Source organism: Aptenodytes patagonicus, chromosome 17, assembly GCF_965638725.1.
Source record: "Aptenodytes patagonicus chromosome 17, bAptPat1.pri.cur, whole genome shotgun sequence".
NCBI lineage: Eukaryota > Metazoa > Chordata > Aves > Sphenisciformes > Spheniscidae > Aptenodytes > Aptenodytes patagonicus.
Genome location: NC_134965.1, coordinates 8,738,636 through 8,761,055, shown reverse-complemented (window position 1 = coordinate 8,761,055; position 22,420 = coordinate 8,738,636). Strand labels below are relative to the sequence as shown.

The 22,420-nt window shown below is 52.2% G+C and overlaps 1 protein-coding gene across 1 annotated transcript; it reads right to left on the bottom strand.

Moving 5' to 3' along the window:
• Window positions 1–267: 267 nt before the first annotated feature.
• ADORA2B (adenosine A2b receptor) lies at window positions 268–21,356 on the bottom strand. Its single transcript, XM_076354925.1, has 2 exons — window positions 20,897–21,356; window positions 268–4,124 (listed from the first exon to the last, which is right to left on the bottom strand). Exons 1-2 carry the CDS (start codon window positions 21,259–21,261, stop codon window positions 3,431–3,433), a joined length of 1,059 nt encoding a protein of 352 aa, XP_076211040.1. The 5' UTR covers window positions 21,262–21,356; the 3' UTR covers window positions 268–3,430.
• Window positions 21,357–22,420: the final 1,064 nt, after the last annotated feature.

Here is a 22,420-nt window from a genome sequence, read left to right as displayed (position 1 = left end):
TTGGAAGCATCACCCATTTCAGACAAGTTGACCCCTCGTGCTGGCAGGCAAAGCAAGGCTGTCCACATCAGACACAGGGGAAAGGAGACTGCTGCTCCCCCGTTCCACACACCAGCCGGTGAGCTGGGAAACCAGCTCCTTCCAGCTCTGTGACTCCCTGCCCGTGCTCTGAGATTGGGCTCCTCCTTGAGTACAGCGTGGCCTCGTATGTTACACCGTGTGAACACAACACCGGAAGAAATAATGGGGCACAGGCTGAGCCAGGTTGTGTAGGTGGTAAATTAAGCATTCTGTATGTAAATAACAGTTACTGCAAATACAAAATCTGAGCAACATGAGGAAAACACATCCATCCTATGTACATCAGAGCAGTAATGAGTGATAGCTGAATAGCTACAGCTGCACTCGCTACAGAAAGTTCCTCTGCCATTTTCACTTCACATTTTTATAGAAACATTCAGAGCTTTTTTCGAGGGGGGCGAGAGAGGTGTCCTATTTTTATTTTGCCTTGAAATGACTTTGGCTCAGATCCAGGAAGGCACTTAATGTGCCTGAAGACCACAGTGACCCGGACCATAGTTAATAATGGCTAACAACCCGATGGCACAGTCTACTAAGGAAACACCACATTTGTCTACAGGAATTCTGGCTCATAAGAGGCATATGAAAGGTAGCAGTAGTGGATGCCGAGCTGCAGGGCAAGCTGTCACATACGAGCAAGTGTTCGGGACCATCTCTCTCTGTATTGCAGCGCTGTGCATTTCAGTCTGTTCGTGCTGTCCAGAGTTTGGTTCATTTTCAGCCAGCAGGAGGGGAGAGATTACATTCTTTGTTGTAAGGATAAATGTGGCTTGCAACCACTTTGCAACACTGCCAGACCTGCAGGTGAAACCCTGCTGGTTTCCAGCCATGATTAACAGAAGGAACACAACCAAAGATAATACAGAAGGGAAGGAATGAAAGGAGGAGAGAGTGAAACCCTGCCCAAATGGTGGCTACATGTGTTAGCTGGACTATGACCAAGGCAGACGCAGCAAAGCTGAATGGGGCTGTTAGAGGAAAAACACGTGGGACAGTAACTTTTAACTATTCAGCTGCTTCTTGGAAATGCCAGTATCTGAGATACTGAGCTGTAGCTAAATTTGGACATTGCATAAACATGTACAAACCCATTCAGAGCTTACTGGTGATTCACCAACGTTTGGGGCTGGCTCTTATGGCTGAGCTGCTACACACACGGTAGCGAAATCCATCACTCCTAGTGAACCGTCCTCTGTCTGCATGGTGGGCCCTAAGTCATACCTGCAGCTGCTGCCTGCAGGTCGCACCAGCTGGCACAGCAGATGCTGCAGGAACAGAATTTCTTCAGATGAGCTTTTCAGCTGATTTTACACTGTATTTGTCATTATATACGCCAGAGAAATGAAACTCTTGGGGTCTTATATTAACCCCCTTTTAGTGCAATGCAGTTAAAAAAAAATAGAAAGCTGATTTCTATATGATTCAAGTACAATTTATCAGGGACAAACTGCTCCAGGCATCACTGGGCCTGTTCTTCAGGAACCGGCTGTGTTTAAACTTCCTTCCCTGCCACCTGGTTCTAAAAGGCCTGCTCCCTGTCTCTGCCTCCCCACATGGGTTACCACTAAAACCATATTCAATACACATCCTTGCACTCCAGCTTCTCACCGGTCGCATGGTGATGCTGCTGGCATCGAGTGCTTCAGAGAGAGACGGTACCACTTTACCACGTAAAGGGACCTTCAGGCAAGACTCCCATTTGTAAGGGGGCCACAAGGTGATGGCAGGTCTGAGCTAGTCGAAAGCAGCTGTGTCTGTACCACAGTCGGCTTTTGGGCACGAAGGAGGGAGGCTGTTTGGTGTTTTTCTGCCTGCCCTCCCTGTTCCTCACAGCTGTGGCATGAAACTGCCCTGCAAAATAAAAGACATGCCAGAAACCCTGGTTCTTTTACGGCAGTGCACGTGCTGTCATGCAGTCTGGAGAAGTGGAGCTCGTGCTTTAGAAATTAATGCACGGTTCTTTCTACCTTTGTCTAGTTTTGCATATTACAGTTAGTTACCTACGAAATCAGGTGCAGTAACTACTGAGCTGTGGTTGCAGAGAGTTATTATAACTTGCAGTATAAATTAAGACTGCTCCGCTGTTGAGTGGGCTTTGTCCTTACGAAGGGCCAGGACTCTGTGGCTAACTGCAGGGGCCAGGCTGGGCAATCTGCGAGGTGAGCTTCTTCCCCAAAGAGCTTGGCCAAAATCAGGTCGCAAGTCAAGGCATTCTAGCTTCTCAAGCAAATTAGCTCCCCTCCCGTCTCTTTTGCTACTGATGCAGGTCAGGATTAAAAAAATAAAAAAATAAAAATCACTATTAGAAAAAAAAGCACTCACAGCTTCTGGGGGTTACTGGGCTACACAGGAACCCCAGCAAGACCGAGTTTTAGGAATCAGGCGAGCTGCAGCATCCAGCTATCGCAGCCAAAACCTGCACTTCTAGACGTATTGCAAGGCTGTCAAGTTTTGACTTGGGAGCAAAAATCTAATTGTAGAGATAGTGTCACCAAGGGAGTGTTTGCACTAACCTCAGTGACGCTGGATCGGACTAACTAGGACTATTAGGGCACTTCTGCCTTTTGATAGCAGGAAACAGATTTGAAATCAAACCTGAAGCACTGATCTGCACAATCCTGTAGACCAAAGAGATTTAAAGGCAATAAAACTGCTGTTCTAAAACTTCAGTCAACTCTTTTCTAAATTTTTTCTCTTTCAGTAAGTAGGGCTTCCATACTGGGGCCAGAAATAGCTGGCCAGTTCTGATCTTGTTTTCCCATCAACACGGTCACATCCCTCAGAGCCTGGAACGCAGGTTCAGTTTCACACCAGCAACTGGGCTAAGTAAGACTTCTTCCCATCGGAGAATACTAGCTGCATCAAACAATTGATGGAATAATTAGGGTATTACCAAAGTGCTGTCAAGTATGGACTTAAAGAACAACCCAAAAACAGACACAAAATTATTACTCCTAAATGAATCAAAAGATTAAAAAATAATAATAATAATTAAAATAAAGATCCTAGGACTTGACATGAGCAGCACAATTGGGGAAACACCCCCAGCAGGTGGGTCTTCCACAGTCAATGTCTGACCTGGAAAGGAAATACAATACGATCACCAGCATTCACGCAACCTGGTTTTACAGTCGAGGGTGAGCTGCGCTCAGTCTCCCCGGTCAGGTTATTCCTCTAGGAGGCACTATGTTAATTACAAAAATTAAAAAAAAAAAAAATACAGCTGCATAACTGCATAGTGGTCATCTCTGAGCACTCCTCTAGGAGTTAGCTGTAACTGTTCACATAGGCACAGGGAAAGGTAGTGTCAGGGACAGACTGCAAAATCCTGGGAGCAGGACATGCACGGTCATATGGTCACAGAGGCTGCTGGAGAGTTAATGTTGGTGACAGTCAGGTGCTGGTTGTTGTCAGTGGTGCACTTGGGGAAGTCATCCGTCTTACAGAGGATCTTGGAAATGATCTTGCGGAAGGTGTAGTGGAAGTCCCTGATCCTGTAGGCATAGATGATGGGATTGATGACAGAGTTGGCATGGGAGAGGATGATGGCCACATACATCACCCACTCAGGCTTGGATTTGGAGAACTCCTCGTGGAAGTGAGTGATGCAGTTCAAGATATGCAGGGGCAGCCAACAGAAGGCAAAAAGTCCGACAATGATGGCCAGAGACTTGGCTGCGTGGACCTCCTTCTGCAGTGTGGTCCTGGAGTTGCCCATCAGTTCAATCTGATGCAACTGTTTGCAGGCGACCATGAATATCTTAATGTAGATTCCCAACATGATAATGAGCGGAAGCAGCACGCAGCCGAAGAAGTTGAAATACACCATGTAGCTCATCGTTACCACATTCTCAAAGAGGCACGAGATGAAGCAGCCATGGTGCTCTGTCCCGGTGTCAGCCCCTGTCTCATTGGTGGCGTTGGGACAACCGCTCATGGCTTTATTCCAGCCCATAAGCGGAGTCAGTCCAATTCCAAAGGACAGGAGCCACAGCACAGCAATGAGTCCTCTTGCCCGCTTGCCAGTCACCAGGCTATTATACCTACAGTATCAAGAACAAAACCAAGATAGAGCCATTACATAAATGAGCGCTCGTGACTTCCCTGCAGTTGAAGTCATCAGCATTTTGGCTAATGCCACAAAATCGCCACCCACACCCATGCAGGAACCTCACCTCTGTGATCGCCGGAGGGTAAAAAAAATCTCACTTGTGCTCTACGCCTACGCAAAGTGATTTGGGGAGGTGATTCACTTACTATTCCTGAGAGGTGCCAAGCACTGCTCTTGCCCGCGAACATCCTTCAATAGGAGGTAAGAACCCGGATTCTTAAAAAAGGCTTTATTATTGCATGAGCCTAAACCACCAACTACAAGGAGGGCAAGAACAGGGGGAAGGCTCACTCTGTAACCACCAACTTAGTCCCTTGCTCTAAGCATCCATTATTGGGCACGCCAGGGCACATTGCTGGGCTACTTGAACTTCTGGGCTGACTTATTACAGCTGAGACAGTGCTGGCTCTCAATTCTACACCGTAATGGGTAGCTAAAGACTTAACCAGCATCACCACACACTTACAGCCTTTATACCACAGCCAACTTGCTTCAACTTGGGCTGCTCTTATGCCTGCAGCAATGCTGGCCTTCACTGGAGATTGCAGCAGTCCTGTAATGTGATGTCCCTTCCCATGCTACCTCATACACTAAGGTGGGAAGTACACGTGTGTGGAAACCAGGGATCCCACCAGTTTCCCAAACACTGCAGCTGCTGGTTTACACATGCCAGACTGCAGCCCACACGAGCTTGTTGTGGCTGGATAATAAACACCCTGAAAGGCTTTTCTGAGCCAGCATCTGAAAGCAACTGCTAATGATGGATTGCTTAGGAGAGTTACAAGTTAGGGTTTATGTCTCCATTCAGAGTCTCGCATCCAGGTGTGGAGCTGAGAGCCAGGGACACTGGGCTCTTCTCCCCCCTTGGCATCCCTGCTTTATGCATCCTCCATCAACAGTGCTGATGTGGGCAGCTTCGCTTAGCTCCCAGGGCTGGTGTCAGCCTCCACTGCTCGTGTATGTGACGTGCCAATTCTGGGGGACACTGACCATCAAGACGTCCTGAAGCCACACACAGACTTGGACCTGCAGCTGCTGAAACCGTCAGTGGGGTTAAACCATTCAGCCCTGCGTAGCTGCTGCTGTCAAACGATGCTTTGTGCTCTGCTGACCCACCATAACTGTTTGTAAAGATACAGATTTTTAAGTAAATGCCTTCCTTGGGCACCTGCTGCTCTCACACGTGTTACAAAGAAGCTCCGCGGTGGCCCAGGGACAAGCTGATGCAGCGCTGAGGGGTGTAGAGCCATATGCTGCCCCATACCTTTCCTAACCCCACAGACTGGGTGTCTTCATGGCCAAGAAAGTAAAGGTTGTGGCTGATGCTCGGAGACACAAATGGGGCTGGAACATAAAGCAGCAAAAGTCAAGCTGGTTTGGGTACAACCAAACAGATGCCAACATCAAAGCATCAGTTGGATTGCTTTTTGGAGATACGAAGAACCAGCGACTGCCAGAAAGACAACATGAGAAACCCATTACTGTCCTCTCCACGGCCAGTTAGCATCTGCTGGCAGACACACGTTCCCCCCCCCTTCCCACACCCTTCTCTCAGTGCTTGTTTTCTCTGGCTTGGCTACCCTGCCTCTCCTTTCCTAAGAACGTTTGTTCTGATTTTCTTCCGGCCCGTGAAGCAGGGGAGGGTTTTATTCCCACAGAACCGCAGCTGTGCCTGTGAATCACACTGCGGTCACCTCCGTGCGAGCCATGTGTCCCTCTCCTCCTGCAAGCTACAAAGACAGGAGAGTAAGTGGGGGGTGGTCTGCCAGCACGAACCGGGAGGCAAAGAGGGGCTGGGGGGAAGCGCTCGGCTCCTTTTGCGTGGCCGCTGCGAGCGGGGCTCGCTTCGGGCACAGCCGGGGCTGGCCGAGAGGATGCGGGAGCAGCAGCCACGTTTAGGTGATGCTGAACTGTGAACACACTCCACGAGGTAGATGTCTGAAGGGCAGGTCCAGCCACTGAGGGGTTTCTCCTGCACTTTTCTCTCATTATTATTAAGTCTCGCTGCTTCAGAAGATGAGAAGTTACCAGGCAGGGCATCACTGAGGCCAAGCCCATTGCTTTCAAAACCCTGTGCTAAATGCCTGTTTTCAGCAGGCAGAGCTGGTCTGGGTTGTGGGGCCTGAAAACTTTAAGATTTGATTTGGAGCGAGTTCCCAGAAATCCGATCTCTTGGCAAAGTCTGAGTCTCGAGCTACGACGTTGGCCAAGCTTAGTCAGTGCTGCAGGAGCACCAAGAGCTGCAGCTGACCTACAGCTCTGCACATGGGAAGAAAAAAACCGTGGCTCCTTGGCTTGTGCTATTCACGCTTAGTTGATCACTTTAGTTACTTCTCTGCTGCTTCAGTCATGTCACATCCTGAAAACTACTGTAGCGAGACTGGCAAATGCAAAAGGGACCATTGTTCAGACAGAGAAACTGAAGGAGTCAAGAGTTTTGTGTGTCTGAAGCAGGCTGTGCACAGGAACACAAGGAAAAGATGCTGCGGCTCAGTGTGCTGTGCTCAGGCCGATGCCCACCGCGCCACTCCAGGCTGGTGACATTCGGTGCCACCTCTTGCTGGAAACATATGACCTCAAATAAGGCTTATTCCATCTGCTCTTCTCCTGAACTCTTCTGCAAAGATAAAGCTCGGCTTGAAGGTTTACAAAACCAGTTAAGCAGTCACTTCATTTTCCAGTGGCTGTAATGGTGGCATGTTTATTTTAGTGTTGCTCACTCTTCCCCAGCACACACAGCAGAGCTGCAGCCAGGATTGCATTTAAGCAGGGGCCCCTTCTGTGAGAAGGAGGAGATGGAAAAACACGCTGCGCTCCGGGTCTGCAAGAGCCAGAGCTGAGCAATGGAGAGGGCTGCAGGCCTGTCCGCGCAGGGAGGAGATGGTGCTCATTAAAGTGGAGATAACTCATCACAGTGAACAACGCGCTCCCTAGATTAGCTCTATTTTTGCATTGCAAATTCCTCCGAACATCTCTCCATTCAGTGGATTGATCCCAGGTAATGATGATGGTCGCTGCTGTGACTGCAGAGAAGGGTCACAGCTGGTCACTGAGCTACCAGCCAGAAGAGGCCAAGGTGAAATTGGGGATAGTTCAATGCTCTAAAATTGTTCACTAATTACCTTGTTATTACCTGTCCTGGTTTTGGCTGGGATAGAGTTAATTTTCTTCCTAGTAGCTGGTACAGTGCTGTGTTTTGGATTTAGGATGAGAACAATGTTGATAACACCCCGATGTTTTAGTTGCTGCTGAGCAGTGCTGACACTAGTCAAGGACTTTTCAACCTCTTATGCCCTGCCAGCGAGAAGCTGGGAGGGGGCACAGCCGGGACGGCTGCCCCAAACCGGCCAAAGGGACCTTCCATACCATGGGACGTCATGCTCAGTACAGAAACTGGGGAGAGTTGGCCTGGGGGTGGTGACCACTGCTCGGGAACTGGCTGGGCATCGGTCGGCGGGTGGTGAGCAATTGCATTGTGCATCACTTATTTTGTATATTCTTCTATTATTATTATTATTATTATTATTATTATTATTATTATTATTATTATTATTATTATTTTCCCTTCCTTTTCTGTCCTACTAAACTGTCTTTATCTCAACCCATGAATTTTACTTTTGTTTTCTGATTCACTCCCCCATCCCACTGGGGCGGGGGGTGAGTGAGCAAACGGCTGTGTGGTGTTTAGCTGCCTGCCGGGTTAAACCACATCATTACCTTAATACACTTATTTGGTGGGACACTGCCTTAAGTTAATGGAAGTTAAGCACATGCTTAAAAATAAAGGAGTACGTGACTATTACCAGATCAAGGCACGAAGAGTTTCATTAGCGAGCCGCTGCACACACCTGCAACCTCCGTCATAAACCACCATCAAGAAAAGCAGGCACGGGCTGTGAGACAGCCGAGACTCAACTTTTTTCCTAAGCTCTATAAAACATGACCAGACAGTAAGGAACCAACAGATTTTCACAGCTCTGAATGCTCCAGCAAACCCCTCCTTCGTTCTCTGTTAGGCTTAATATTATTAGGCAAAAAAACTGTTAAAGTAAATTTACTCACCGAAATCTGCTCAATTAATGTATAACAAATATTGAATCTCCTCTATGTTTCTGCCCAGAGGCATCAAATGTTGCTTTAACGTAAATAACAGCTGAATTTTTTAAAATGGTTTATTGAGATTAAATAACCTGGCAATGCATTAGTTCCTTTTACACCACCAGGGAAAGTCTCTTTACTGGCGTAATCATCATCAAGCAGCTAATTATCTCAGCTCCCACCCAGTGCCCCCGCAGTGGACATGCTCCAGAAGCCCCGATGCCACCCCCGCTGTGCTGCCGTCATCAAGCGATTCAGGTTTCTATTCTTCCGACATACGTAACTATACGTTTGCCACCAGTGTCACAGTCACACAGCCTGGGTTGCAGTAGGTCAAATGCTTTACGGAAAGTTCAGCTGCTTTTACAACATGGCTCTGGCCCACCGGTGTTACCGTATACAAGTGCCAGGCTGCTGGGTCTGTACCTGCTGTGCCATCACCAAAACGGGCCAGCGGCAGAGGCTTCAGCCTGGGCACAGCACAGCTCTGCCCAGCCACCGTGCCGTGGAGTGAGCAACCGCTCTGCCACCGAAGCTGGAGGAGATGTCCCCTGAGCTGGCCCGTGGACTGGAGGTGGTGTCCTTCACCCAGCACACGCTGCTGTTGCCTGTGGCCGGTCTGCTTCAGTGAGGGCTCAGCAAGGTCCACAGCTTTTCTGGAAGAGCATCATGGCAACCACCAAAATGACCAAGTTGTCCATTAGCACAGGGTGCAGGAAGGCTCTCTGCATTCTCCAGGCACTGTGCCTCTGGTTGGTAGGATGGTCAGGGTGGTTTTTTTCCCAACAGATCTCATTGCATTTCTAGTTCTATCTACTAGAGCTGGATACCAGCCAAGACACCCAGGCAGGCATTGCTCAGCACAGCTGGAGCAGAGCAGGACGCGTTGCCAGCCTGTAGCTCAGTCCAGCCTCTCCGGTGCAGGAGTTTGGCTCCCGACTGGCAGGAACTGAGTCATGTCCTGCACGTACCTGGCATCTCCCCACCAACCCCTGCAGTGACCCCGCAGAGATCACCCAAGCAGAGGCACTGCTGCCCCTGAGCTCCCATCGAACGAGGAGCGTACAGCAGCAGCCAAGGCTTAATTCAGCATTTGGGGTGATTAGACTTGGGGCAGAAAACAGCAACAGCCTGGAGGAAATAGTCTGGAAGGGGACTATTATTCCCACATTATGTATCCTCAGAGAACAGGAATGGGGGAGAATCCCCCGCCGTCCCTGAGCAGCCCAGAAGGATGAACAGGTCAAAACGTTGTGGTGGACACACCTGCTCTCCTGGTGCTTGGTGCAGTCTGGTGGTGGCCCTGACCATGATGCTGGCCTGGGCCCTGGCTGAAAAATTACTGGGTAAATAAACCCGAGGTTAGCAAAGAGCAGAGCCAATAGCAAATAGTTTGTTTTACTGAACACTTGAGGTGTGTTGCTGAACAAATGAGTGATCTGCAAGCTGAGAAACTGCGTCAGCGCTTGCCACCATGTGCTCAACAGCGCTGTGGCGCAGGGCCCGCTGCTCTGGGCAGCATTCGACCACGCAGCCCTTGCCCTGCGCAGGGGCAGGCAGGCGGGAGGTGACCCCTTTGACTGTCACCTGCAGAGTGGCACAACCCCCTTACATTTGTTCACCATGGCAGCCCTGTTCCCAAAGTCCTTCCCTGCCTCTCTGCTACTGCGCCACTGTTGGATACACAAAAATGAGCCCCATCATCTCTGCTATGGTCTGAAGACCTGCCCCTGGTGCCTGGCAAATACACTGTGGGTCTTGGCTCTCCAGACGTCTGCAATAGGATGTCCACCTGCCCAGGCATCAGCGCTGTCCCCCGACCTCGCTGGGTGCCCGAGTAAAATCCCTGAGGCTGGCTGAGATGCAGCATCTAGCAACAAAAAGATGTTACGAGGAATCCAGCCCCCCTCGGTCAGGCTTCGTCTCACCAGCAGCCCCCAAAAGGCTGCAGGGCTGCCAGGCTGTGCTTGTGAAAGCTGCACATGGACACCGGGTGTTTAAACACTTCTCTTGTGTATGTAACACAATGCTGAAGTTGCAGCATTAACTTTTCCATCAGGAAAATTTTCTCTCATGACAGAGCCTCCCAAGCTTGCTTAGTCCAAGCATTTGAACGGGACAACTCTGCCTTCTGGAACCTTAACTGGGAAGAGCCAAGAGGGACCCAACCCTTGTCCTGGCATCTTTGGAGTCTCTGGGATGGTGTAGGGGAGCGCTTTGAATCAGGCAAGGCATAGCTCTAAACCTGCACACGTCGTGTGGTCAACTTCAGTCTATACCGACCCCACACAGACGTGTGTCCGTCAGCAGAGCTGCAGTTCAGCAGCAGAGACACCAGAGTCCCTGCGCCCCAGCCCGATGGGAGGGTGCTGCGCCGCTCCGCTCAAGGAGTTTGGGCCAGTTCTCCCACTGCCAAACCCCAGCGCAAGATCAGCCTTCGATGAGCAATTTCAGTGCTTAAACTCCAAACTCACAGGTATCTTGTGCTGAGGCCACATTTGATGGGATCAGTGGAGACACAGGCGTGATGGCTGTGCAAGGGATGCTGCAGGCAGCTTGGGTCCTCTCTGCGCTCCCGGTGCCCAGAGCTGTGGAGGGAGCCCTGGGGGCTGGTGCTCCCCGCTGCTCCCCCTGCTTCCCTCCCTGTTCTGCCCCGTGCCCAGGCTGCCGGATGCAGGAAGGTGAGCAGATGGAGAGTTTGCAGAACTCGGACTACGCAGGTGCTCTGATACAAACAAGCAGTGATAATTTGTATGTTTCTATTTTAAGTGTGAAGGAAAATACACAGGCACCTCCATTCACAAGGGGAGAGAGCAGTTTGGCTGCCAAGCATCGTACCCTTGTCGTCTACTTGCAGCTGTACTTTGCATCTTGCTCTTTTTTTTTTTTGGAGCTATAACAGCATGAAATAAGCACATTGCTGCCGTTCTGTTTGCTCCATGCACAGCCATGGAATGGAGATCACATACCAGCTGAAATATCCTGGCCGAACATTTTAAATTAATCATAAATTGCACCTTGGGGGGGGGGGGGGGGGAGATAAAAAAGAAAAAGCTGTGCTTTTTAACCAGGAAGGAGTTGGCGGTGAGAGTGAGAAATCTGATTAGCCGTTACAGTATCAGCCAAGGAAGCAGGACATCTGCGTCTGTCCACATCCAGTTGTAGACAAATCACTTCCTCCCACATCTGTCCCTATTGTGCGCAGGGGACAGCAGCAGTGCTCCCCGCTCGCACTCCCGGCCTTCCGCCGGACGGGTTACTGCAAACACACCAGCACCCACAGCTCAGGTGAGCACACAGGGGTTATTTGGAGGGGCAGGAGGCATCGCTCAGCACCCTCCATTTCTGGCTGCTGGGAGTACCTCTTCCACTGCCTGGTGCTTCCATGGGGAACCTGAGCGCCTGTGGCAGCTCAGCCCCTGAGCACCCACCCTCCAGGGGATGGAGACAGCCCTGAACGCTGGCTCACGGCCGTCCTTAACCTGTCAGGAAAAGCTGAATGGAAAGAAGCGAGCGCTCGCAGGGCAACAGCCCTCCCCTGCTCCCGGTGCCAAGAGCACGCACGCACCGGGGAGCACCCCACCCCACGCAGGCGGCCCCGCTGTTGTGCAACCCTGGGTAGTGACATGTAAGAGAGAACACCCAGCCCTCGCAACACAGCCCGGCTGCGGGCTGCTGTTTCAAGCCTTGTCTTCAAAAGGGAGGCCGGTATGTGAGCGCTGCTCTGAGCTTTGAGCCTGGATGCTTGGGGAACCCAGCCTTGCCTTGGCTCCCATCCTCACAGAGTGAGGAGGAACAACTGGCTGCTCGCCTCCCGGTGCTGTTAGGTTTCCATTCCTGCTTGAGGCAGCTAACCAGCAAGATCACAGGTTGCAATGCTTCATTTTTAGGTTTGGAGGATCACTAAAAGGCATTTAAAGCCTGGAAGGCTTTAACTTTCTCCAGGGCTTGCTTTGGTCATGTTATATGGCATTTTCAGCCTTAGTCTGAAATAAAAGCTAGATGCTTTTGAACTAATAAGAGAAAAAGACAAGCCCAGTGTGTGATCGGAGGCCCTCAGGGGCTGGGGCTGCTCCAGACCTGCCGTGCTGTGTGTTTGCTCTCTAGGAAGCAATTCCACCTGGGAGCAGAGTCACAGAGAAGCAGACAGATGTGAGGCAGGGAGAGGCACAAACAGCAGCACAGAGACCAGGATGAAGCGGTTCTGGCTGAAGATGAGCCCTCGGGTGGACGCTGGCCATCTGCTGCTCCCAGAGGAAGGCAGGGATGGGGGGAATGTCTGCCACTCAGAAGCAAACCTGTTTGCAGCCCCAACTGCTCCCCAGTTATAAAGACTCCAAATTACTCTTCCCAGGACAAAATGGACAAAACCCACTTGTGCTTCACACGCAGCCATGGCGATGCCTCTTGGGATGAGCTGGGGGTATGGAGGGGAGCGTTCCCTGCTCCTGGGTACTCATTTGTGCCGGCATGCCCCAGCCTACTCCATACAGGCTACAACCACGCCAGGTCCTGCAGCCTGCGCGCTTGGACTATCGAGTGCCTACAGGTTTAAAACCCTCTCAGCAAGATAACTACACGCATGTGCTTATCCCTCCCGTGAACTCCTCCTTCCCCGGGGTGGAGGCAGAGCAGCTGGGAGAGCGAAGGCTTGCCCTCTACAGCCCCCAGCTCCCGCCTCACCCCGGTTTATCCTCACACACCCCTCCACGGGCTGGCACCTCAGCCCTGCCACTGCCAGCACAGCACCAGCTCAGGGCAGGGGGACGGCTGAAGGGCATTAGGTTTGCAGGACCAGGAAAGTGGGAAGGAGAAATGCAGGAGAGTGCAGTTTTGGTCCAAAGCACCCTGCAAACGGCACACATTTGGGTCATCTGGAGGATTAAGAAGGGAGTAAGAAGGGAAACTGCAGCTCAGGCTGCTGTGGGGTGGGGAGCGGTGGGAGGGGGCCACACAGCCGTGCACTTGTTGAACACCGACAGCACCTGTGATGTAGAGGTGTGAATATTTTTCTCACACGCACAGCTTTCACAGCAGCCTGCAGCCAGGCAGGAATTTGCATTCGCTACCCTGGTTTCTGTCTGTAGAAGCCGGTCCCAGCCAGCTCTCAGCCCTGACGGGGTGAGAAAAGGTGACTGAAAACTGAACTAAGACACACAGGCTACAAGCGGGGTGCAGGGCAAGCTGCGGGCTCCCTGCGCACGCTGGGCAACCCCACACTCCTGTGAACACGCCTGATGCTGGGGGACTGCCAGAGGTGTGCAGAGCCCCCGGGGCACAGGAAGGAAATTAGCTCAGCGCTCCGCACGCCGGCTCTCACACTCCAACAACCAGCGACATCAAAACATAAGCAGCCGCCTCAAGACGCCCATGTGCAGGCAGGAGTGTGCGATACCTGCCCACCCTTCATGCGCCATAGAGTGTTTCTGAGTCCCGGAGCACAAAAACCTGGTTCTCCCTACCCGAGACCGCAGGGCTGAGGATCCTTACAAACCTGCAGCCCTCCCGAGAGCTCGTCCTCTGGCACCACCCTCCCTCCAGGGCTCTGAAGCTCCACGTTATCTGCCTGAGGCTGCCTGGGGCTGAGAATTTTTGTCATTCCAAACCTCCCAGAGCGGTCAGACCTCAGATGTGCAGCACCAGGGCAGCTGAGTTAAAGGTGGCTGGTAAAGGTGAGATAGGAACTATGATTCACAGCAAGCTGTTTGGGTGTGATCCTGTATATAGAGCAGTGGAGCGACCGCTACCCCTCCCAGGCACCCGGGGCCCTGCTCACTCAGATAACAGATAAGGGTGGGGAGATGGCAGATCTCTGCTGGATCACTCTTTCTGTAATGAAACGGGTGCTAAAGCCCTTCCTAAAGGCCCCAAACCGCTGGCCTTTCCATCCGCCAGCCCCAGCAAGTTGCTACTCATCTGCCTTCCCTGCACAGCCCTGACCGAACTTCCCAAGGGCTGTTGGATCTTGCGTGGTCAGCACCAAGCCCAGCACCACTCACCCACCCGTGCCCCGTCCTAGCGTGCTCCGGCAGCTCGAGGAGCCCGTCCTGTCCTCGCCTCCCTGCCCAGGCACGGCCAGGTTCGAACCAGCTGGCGACACAGCATCCAGCCCCCGCATGCCAGATACGCCATTGCAGCACGATGGCAAATCTCATGGAAGAGACCGACAGGTCTGAGCGCGGGGGAGGGAGGATGTGGCCAACAACCGCCCCCGCAGCACCGCGCTCCCGGGGAGCCCGGTACTGGGGTTCGGGAGGGAGGGAGGAGGTGAGCGCCGGGGTGCGGGGTGATGGGTGCTGATGCACAGTGCATTATGAAGGGGGTACAGGCAGAGCCCCAGCCACAGTGGCACTAGTCCGCCTGCACAGCAGCTCCTGCAGGGACTGTGCTCTGTCCCTCATCCCCGGCGGGTCCAGCAGCTCTGGTCACGGTGCTCAGTGCCCACCCGCTTTCCCAGTGCCACGCCGGTGCCCACACGGTACCGAAGGGTGAGTGTAAGAGCACGGACACACACCCACTGACATGCTCGCAGGTTATTTGTGGCTCATGCCCAGGCCTGATGTCATCCATAGGATTAAGAGATAATCCGCTCTTTGGCACGTACAAATTTCCTGAGCCCGTCGTCGGACTTTGCAAAGCCACGAGAGACAGCGGGGAGAGGAGAGGACTGACACATCTGTAGGCACAGCTGGTGTCACCGATTCCTGGCATCCTGCGGACCAAAGCTGTCTATAACACAGGAATAGGAGCCCCAGCACCCCCCAGTAGGGACTGCCCCGTGCAGCCAAGGGCCAGGGCAGAACACTCCTAAAACACTCAGTTTTGTGGTCTGTGCTCATTGCTATGACAAACAGCAAATTTATAAAAACCCCAAGAACAAGCCCGTTAATTAACAAAGCAAAAACTTTTAACTGCAAAATAAAACACTTTGCTGTCAAAACATTTTGGTTTCATATATTTTTTGCAGAGAGGGCAAAAGGTCTTCTGGAGTAAAATTCTGCCAGATTTCAAAAGCCGCTTTCAGAATTAACCTGTATTTTTTATAGATTGAGCTGGCCAAAACTGAAAAAATCTCCTAAACCCAAAGCTCTGCGTTCTGGTTCAGCCCAGAGATCGGTGCCCTGGAAATGAGGCTTTCAGCTGCCGCGCCCCGACATCCCTGCTAGCCCCCAGCTTCTGCGGGAGCTGCGTCGGGACAGAGGTGTCAAAGGCAATTCGTTCCCTTCCTGTCGGGATTTTTGCTTTTTGGGAGGGAAGTGACCCCCGAGGTGGGGGAAAAATATAAAAATTTGGGACATGCATCTTAAGGAAACCAGGCTGCTCACAACTAAAAATAGGGGTGATTTCTCCCCTCTGATTTATGGCCATGAAGGCACATGCGATTATTCCTAAGTTTTTTATTGTGCTTCTGTGTCCAGAGTTGGCTGCATCCGAAGCCCGGAGCGAGCGGCAGCCCTGCGAGACCCACGGCCAGGAGAGCGGGCGCTGCCGGCTCCCGGCTGCAGCACAAACCCCGCCACGTTCTGCCTGAGTTGAGCTCAACTGACACAAACTTCCTTAAAGACGTGGCAGCTCTGTTGCTCAAGCAAACACGCCAGCCCTCCTGCCCGCAGCACTCGGGCACGTTTGCCAGGTTTGTTGCACGTTAAGTTTATCAATTGATGATAACCTTGGCCAGGCACAGCCATCTGATGGATGGGGGAGGCAGAGCATCCACTATTCTGGAGAAATTATGCCTCCCATCCCGCTGGGGTCTCAGGATCGGGCACTGCGTGTGTGAGCCACACGTGAACAGCGGAACACGCCTGGGAGTTCAGATGAAGGGCAGTGCAAGGATTTCACTTCAGAAAGGAAGCGAAGCAAGGGCTGAAGAAGGAAGAGCAGCTGCAATTCTATGTCGTTGATGGCACACAGAAAATGGCAGGTGAAGACCAAGGCTCTGAAGAGGATTTTCTCTCCTCCCCAGTGGCTCCAGCCCTCCCACCTGACACAAACACCCACCGGTTTGGTTTGCTGAGGAACAAGCTGGGAGTTGAGAGGAATCCAGGACCAATTCTTTGCTGGAGAACCCAGAGGGAACCCCCTCCTCTGCAGCAGCAGGGCACAGCAAGGACAGGCAGCTGTAAAGCATCAGCCAACCCACCTCAGGAAAGGACACTGCACAGCTGAAAGGATCAGATAAGAGCAACAACAATCCAAATGGAATTTGTCCCCATGAGGAGAGCCGAAAGGAGCTGGACTGTTGCCTTCATTAGGTCAAAGATAAGAGGGGCAGCAGCTCATGTGGGGCAGCACCAGAAGCAGAGCAGTGCAACACCATTAACAGATCGTGATCCAAGCGTGGATGCTCTGACTGCGGGGGGACAGCGAGGGCTCAACAATGTACAGAAAGGGAGAGGGCATGGTCATGGATATGCTGTTCCAGTTCATGGCAAAGCTGCCAGAGAACATCAGTCCTGCACTTCTGCTAGGGATAAGATTGAAAATGGGAGAGAACTAAATCCAGGGAGGAAGAACAAGCACCAGATCAGCTCAAATCGCAGGGAGCTGGGGCTAATTTTCCCTCCACAGGTCTCAGCTGGGGTGTTTGCCAGGTAGGCAGCAGCAGTACAACATTCACTGCCCTGCAGGAGATTACCAGCCAGACAAGGGCACACGCAGCATGATGTTGTACAGCGTTTCGTTCTCCTTTTGCTCTCTAAATACAGACGCTCTTCTCCCTCCCTAATTCTTGACACATTTGTTCCAGGCATCTATCTGTACCTACAATTATTAGCCACGCCAAAGGATTTTGGTTAATGCAAATAAAAGGGAAAGATTTTATTCCACCTACAAATCTTCTTTGGCTCGCAGCTATGTGACTGTGGGGTGAAATCCAGCCCTGGAGAAAGCCACAGAGTGAAAGCCTAGCACCGTTCTTGTTGCCAAACACTCTGCAGGATGGATTTACTGCTGCTGAAAGATGCTCGATTGCCTGGCTTTGATATTCTTCTTGGAGGAAGCGCTGTGGGGGAGCGAGCTTTCGGGGGGGTGGGTGGCCAGGGTGTCAGTTTGGCAGATGAGAGCAGGGATGGTGCCGTGTACCTGGGGCGGCACAGGGACGGGCACACGCAGGCAGCAGCGCTGCCTGGTCGGAGCACTGCGGTGCGGGAAGCAAGGCAGGGTTAGAGCGTGCCTGAAGACAAGAAGCCGTGTCCTGGTGCGTCGACCAGGGGAGAAGGGACCCGGGAAAGGGCTCAGAGCTGCAGCTGCACGAAGTGGGCAGCGTGGGTGGGGGCTCCTCCAAAAACAAACGAAATAAGAGTTTCAAGGGACAGAAAGAATTCATGGCTTCAGGTCAAATTCAGCAAATATTTTTAGCCAGAAGAGGGAGGGTTCTAAAACATCATTTTTAAATGTTATAAGATTTTTTGTTCTGCAATTGTCTAGGTGAGAATTTGTTAGTTCCTTTCCAGCGAGGATGCCTCCATTTCAAAAAGCAGCGCAGCAACATCGGAAGGGTTAAGCAACTCAAACAAAATCTGCCAGGTTGGTCAGGATCACTTTGTTTCACTGAAACCTCCAAACATTGCTGTTTCAGTTTGACTGAAACAATTTTCCTCTTCCCCATGGGATTTTTTGGTTCAGCCGCAGAACTGAAAAATCCATTATTAGCCTGGCTGTAATGCAAACTTCTCCTGCGCGCCCCCAGCTTGCAGGCCTGCCCAGCCTCTCAGTGTGCTTAAATAGCCCTGAAATAGTATTAAATAATATGGCACACTCAGTTCTCAGTGTCCCTGCAGAGGTTTCCACAGGGAGCCGGTGGATGTGACAGGGACGCTTGTCTGCTCTGCAACAACTGCGTTATTTATTGTAATTGCTAGATAGGGCTGGGTACAAATCATTTTCTTAAACGTTTAATACTTCATGGCCTGTTATCAGCCTCTCTACTGGTCTCCAGAACGAGTGTTTTAGTGAGAAAGAAACTTTTCCCAAGGTCGCCATTCCTGCAAATTAACGACCAGCTTTCCCTTTCCGCAGCGCAAACCTCCTTCCAGAAATGGTGCGTGCACCTACCTAGAGCAGGTGGCTGGACAAGTTCCTCGCCCCTCGCCGCCGGCAGCACTGTGGAGCATCTTGGGAATAACGATGCTGACAAGGCAGCTCTAACTGAGCCTTGGTTGGAAAACCCAAGTGCAGCAGAGAAGTGTTTTGCCAGCTTAGCTTTATAACCTCATCTATCCTCTTTTGATGTTGGCTGTACAAATAAAAACAGCCTTTCAGTACCAGTCCCTAAATCTCCCGTTGCCGAAGCAATGACCTGTCCATTGCCCTGCACTCCTACCAGTGACAAACCCCCGTCCTTTTAAAGGGGTTTTACTCACTGGTCACCCCTAAGAGTAATGAAACGGGCCTCAATGCCAGGACCAAGTTTAATCCAAACTTCACATTTCAGACCAGCCTAGGATGGGACTCCTTGACCTCCGTTTACAGCTGAAGAGGCCGTACGTGTCCGGCTAGGAAGCGCTCATAGGAATAAAGATGTTTGTGCAAATGGAATAAAAGATTTGGCCTAAGATGGGGTGAAAAAGCGATGTTGGGAAAGGATCCCAAAGCGAGGCAAAACTGCCCGGGGATTTCATCCCACACAGGTGTATAGACCGACCTAATGGAGAGTCGAGCAAACCTGCTAGAGACCAGCGTTGTGAAGAGAGTGGAGGAAATACTTGCTATTTTGTCCATTGGCAAAACCACTTCTCTTCTGCCAACATTGAAACGATCCCCTCAGAGCATTTCTGATCTGCTACTCTCGTCTTGGATTCCAGCGGAGTAGAAACCGATCTCACAAGATTCAACTTCCTCAGCCAAGCACTGCAAAAAGCACTTGTGGTACAATGGAAAAGAGTTATAATTAACAGCCCATGCTTGAACAGCTTGCTTGTGGTGGGTGGTGTGATTAAACTGAAATTTAATAAATCCGACCTGCTTCAATAGCCGCTGCTGCGCTGCTAGCCCCCATCCCAAGAAAGCCCCAAACGAATGAATGGAAGAGGCACCAAAGCATTATCCGGAGCCAACGTGCGTCTCTGAGTCCGGCCGGGTGGCTGGGAAGGTAAGCAGCCAGTGTCAGAGATGCTGGCAGCAACCTGAACTGCTCTGCCCCCCCTCCCTCCTGTGCAGACCAGGGCTGCAGCTCGGCTCTCGCTTACTCTACATCCTGTGGAATTTCCATGCTCCGATGACACACGCAGCCACTCAGCATACATGCATTTCCACTACCAGTTTTTATCATCTGCCTGATGACTAATTAATATGGGCCCAATGTATAGGAGTCCTCCGATGCAAGGTGCCAGAACAGGGTGCCGGGGCGGGGGGGGAGTTAAGTCATTTCAGGTTGAATTCATTGCTCGTGCAAGGGAGATACCCGAGACAAGCAGAATCCAGGAAAGCTGCAGCTTACACAGTTCAGCTGAGGTCCCTACGCCGAATCTGCCCTGCTTCCCCACAGCCTCCACTTCTGACCAGTCCTGGACTGCCCAGTGGGGCTCCATCGATATCTTATTCTCAGGGAGGGACAGCAGAGACGCCAAGGAGACCGAGAATACAGAACTCAGGCCATTTGTAATGCAAAGCCAGGGTTTGTAATTTGCGTTTGTAATTTGCATTTGTAATGCAAAGCTTAAAGCAGCTGCTGCACCAATTCACTGGTGAAGTGCCTGTGAAATATATTCAATACATTTTCCCCCAGTATTTTGCAATATCCCATGAATTAGAAGGAAACAAATTTGTCTTTGATACTGCCCTTGGATGAAAGTTTAAGAAGCCATAAAATTCTGAAAACTGAGCTATGAATCCTTTCCCCTTCCCTTTTCTCCTTTCACAGTGTATGCACAGAGCTGACACCTTCTGACATTTGCTGATCTATACACTCACTCGTGGTATGCACTCGGAAAAGGTACATATACAAGCACAGAAATACTGTTTCAGCGTTTGTAGATGCAACAAATTGCGGTTTAAGTCCATTCCTTATATCCCTCTAAAAATTAGAAGACAGCCTAGTTAAACTCTAGTCCTAGCTGAAAATGTGAAGTATGTACAAAGTCATATTAAGATCTATTTAAGATGACTTTCAGCCTTTCTGAAAATATTGTGTTCTGAGCTCAGGAAAAGACAAGAGCTCTTACAGAACAGCCTGCAAAACTACTTCTCTAATAGGCTGGGCAGTAGGAGAAAGAGTGGTTGCTCCTATATTTAATTACCTGGGAGATGCCCCAACACCACAGTAATGGGGGTTGTATAAATACCTACATAGATTAGCTACAACTATCTCGACCACACCACTACATCACTGCATAGCCCCCCCAAGAAGCCACCGACCCTCCCAAGACAAACATCCTCAAGAAACTGAGCTCCAAGGTGTATTTTGAAGTCAGAGGCAGGATACTGAAAACCTGATCCCAGCCCTGCAGCGAGTACAAAAATCTCTGTTATTTTCATCGTCACCTGTGAGCAGCAAAGCTCTTACGGCAACACTAGAGACTGGAAGTTCCCGCGCGCTAAGACAAGGAAGGTCACGGTCTGGGCTGTCAGGGAACGTGGCTACCTGCGTCCACTCCGGTCTCTTACCTCAGTGGGATCTTAATAGCCAGGTACCTGTCGATGGCCACCGCCAGCAAGCTGAAAATGGAGCTTTGGGTCAGCACCAGCACGAAGCAGGCGAAGAAGAGGCAGCTGTGAAAATCCGCCTGGAATCCGATGCTGATGGTGATGGCGAAAGGGATGGCTAACAAACCCACGGCAATATCAGCCACTGCCAGGGACACCAGGAAATAGTTGGTTGCGTTCTTCAAGGTACTGTTGATGGCCACGGCCCAGCAGACCAGGACATTGCCAGCGATAGACAGCACAGCGATGATCAGTTCCAGCACGATATAGGTGGTTTTCATAGTGTCCATGGCGAGAGCCCAGGGCGAGGAGCTAGAACGGTTCATGAGAAAAAGGTACTTTCCACCGGGCGCCCGTCCGCAGGTACCAACAGGCCACGGGGCAGCGCTTCCCGGAGAGAAACACCCATGTCCGGGCTCACCGCCGCCTCCCGCCCGGCTGCCGGGGCGTGGGGGGCCGGAGGGGCGCGGCGAGCCCCGGGCCGCGACCCCCCGCTGCCCGCACCGCCCGGCCCCCGGGGGGCATCCGCGGCCGCGCTCCCGCGGGGCACCGCTCACCGCCCGCCCGCCGCCGCCGCGGGGCCCGGCCGCTGCGCCCGCCGCGGGGCCATCCGCCGGCACCTCGGGGCGCGCCGCGGGACGGGACGGGACGGGACGGGACGGGACGGGACGGGACGGGACGGGACGGCCCCGCCGCCGCTCCGCCCGGGGATGCTCCGCCGCCGCCCGCCCCGCTCCCCGCGGAAAGCCGCTGCCGGCCGCGGCGGGGCTATTTCTGCACATGGGGCGAGCGGGGCGGGGAGTGCGCGGCGCCGACCCGATTGGCCGAGAACCGGCGGGCCCCGGGACGGCACCCCCGCGCCGCCCGGCCCCGGCCCCGGCCCCGGCGCCGCCCGGCCCCGGCCCCGGCCCCCCGCCGCTGCCCCCGGGCACCGGGCGCGGTGCCGCCGCGGGGTGGAGGGCGGCCGGGCCCGCGCTGTGGCGAGCCGCCGGGCCGGGTGCTCGCCGCGGGTGTTTTCGGGGCGACGGGCTGCAAAAGGCGAGGGCCGCTTTGCCGAACGAGGGGTGAAAAGTTCCCCTGAAACGTTCCCCCAACGCGGCCCGGGCTCGGATGTTGCTACAGCCCGTTGGGACACCGCCGGCGGTATTGCCACAGGGAGAAAAGTCCCCGCGAGCAGGGCGCCGAGCAAAAGCAAAAGATTTCACAAAAATCATGACAGCGCTGGGGCTGTGGACGGTTATCACGCAACGTGACATTTCCTGATGTAAGAAAATGGCAAAATACCATGGATTAGCAAACACTATTACTCACAGGGCTGGAGTAGCTGAGTTTAGGTCTAAGGAGCTTGGAAACAAATTAAAACCTGATGCAACCACCAAAGAAAAGGGTTGTCCGCACAGGTGGACCTTAAAACCAGCAGAGAATATGAAGATAAATATAATTTAATAACTACTTACTTTTTCATCACAGCTTTCATGCTTTATA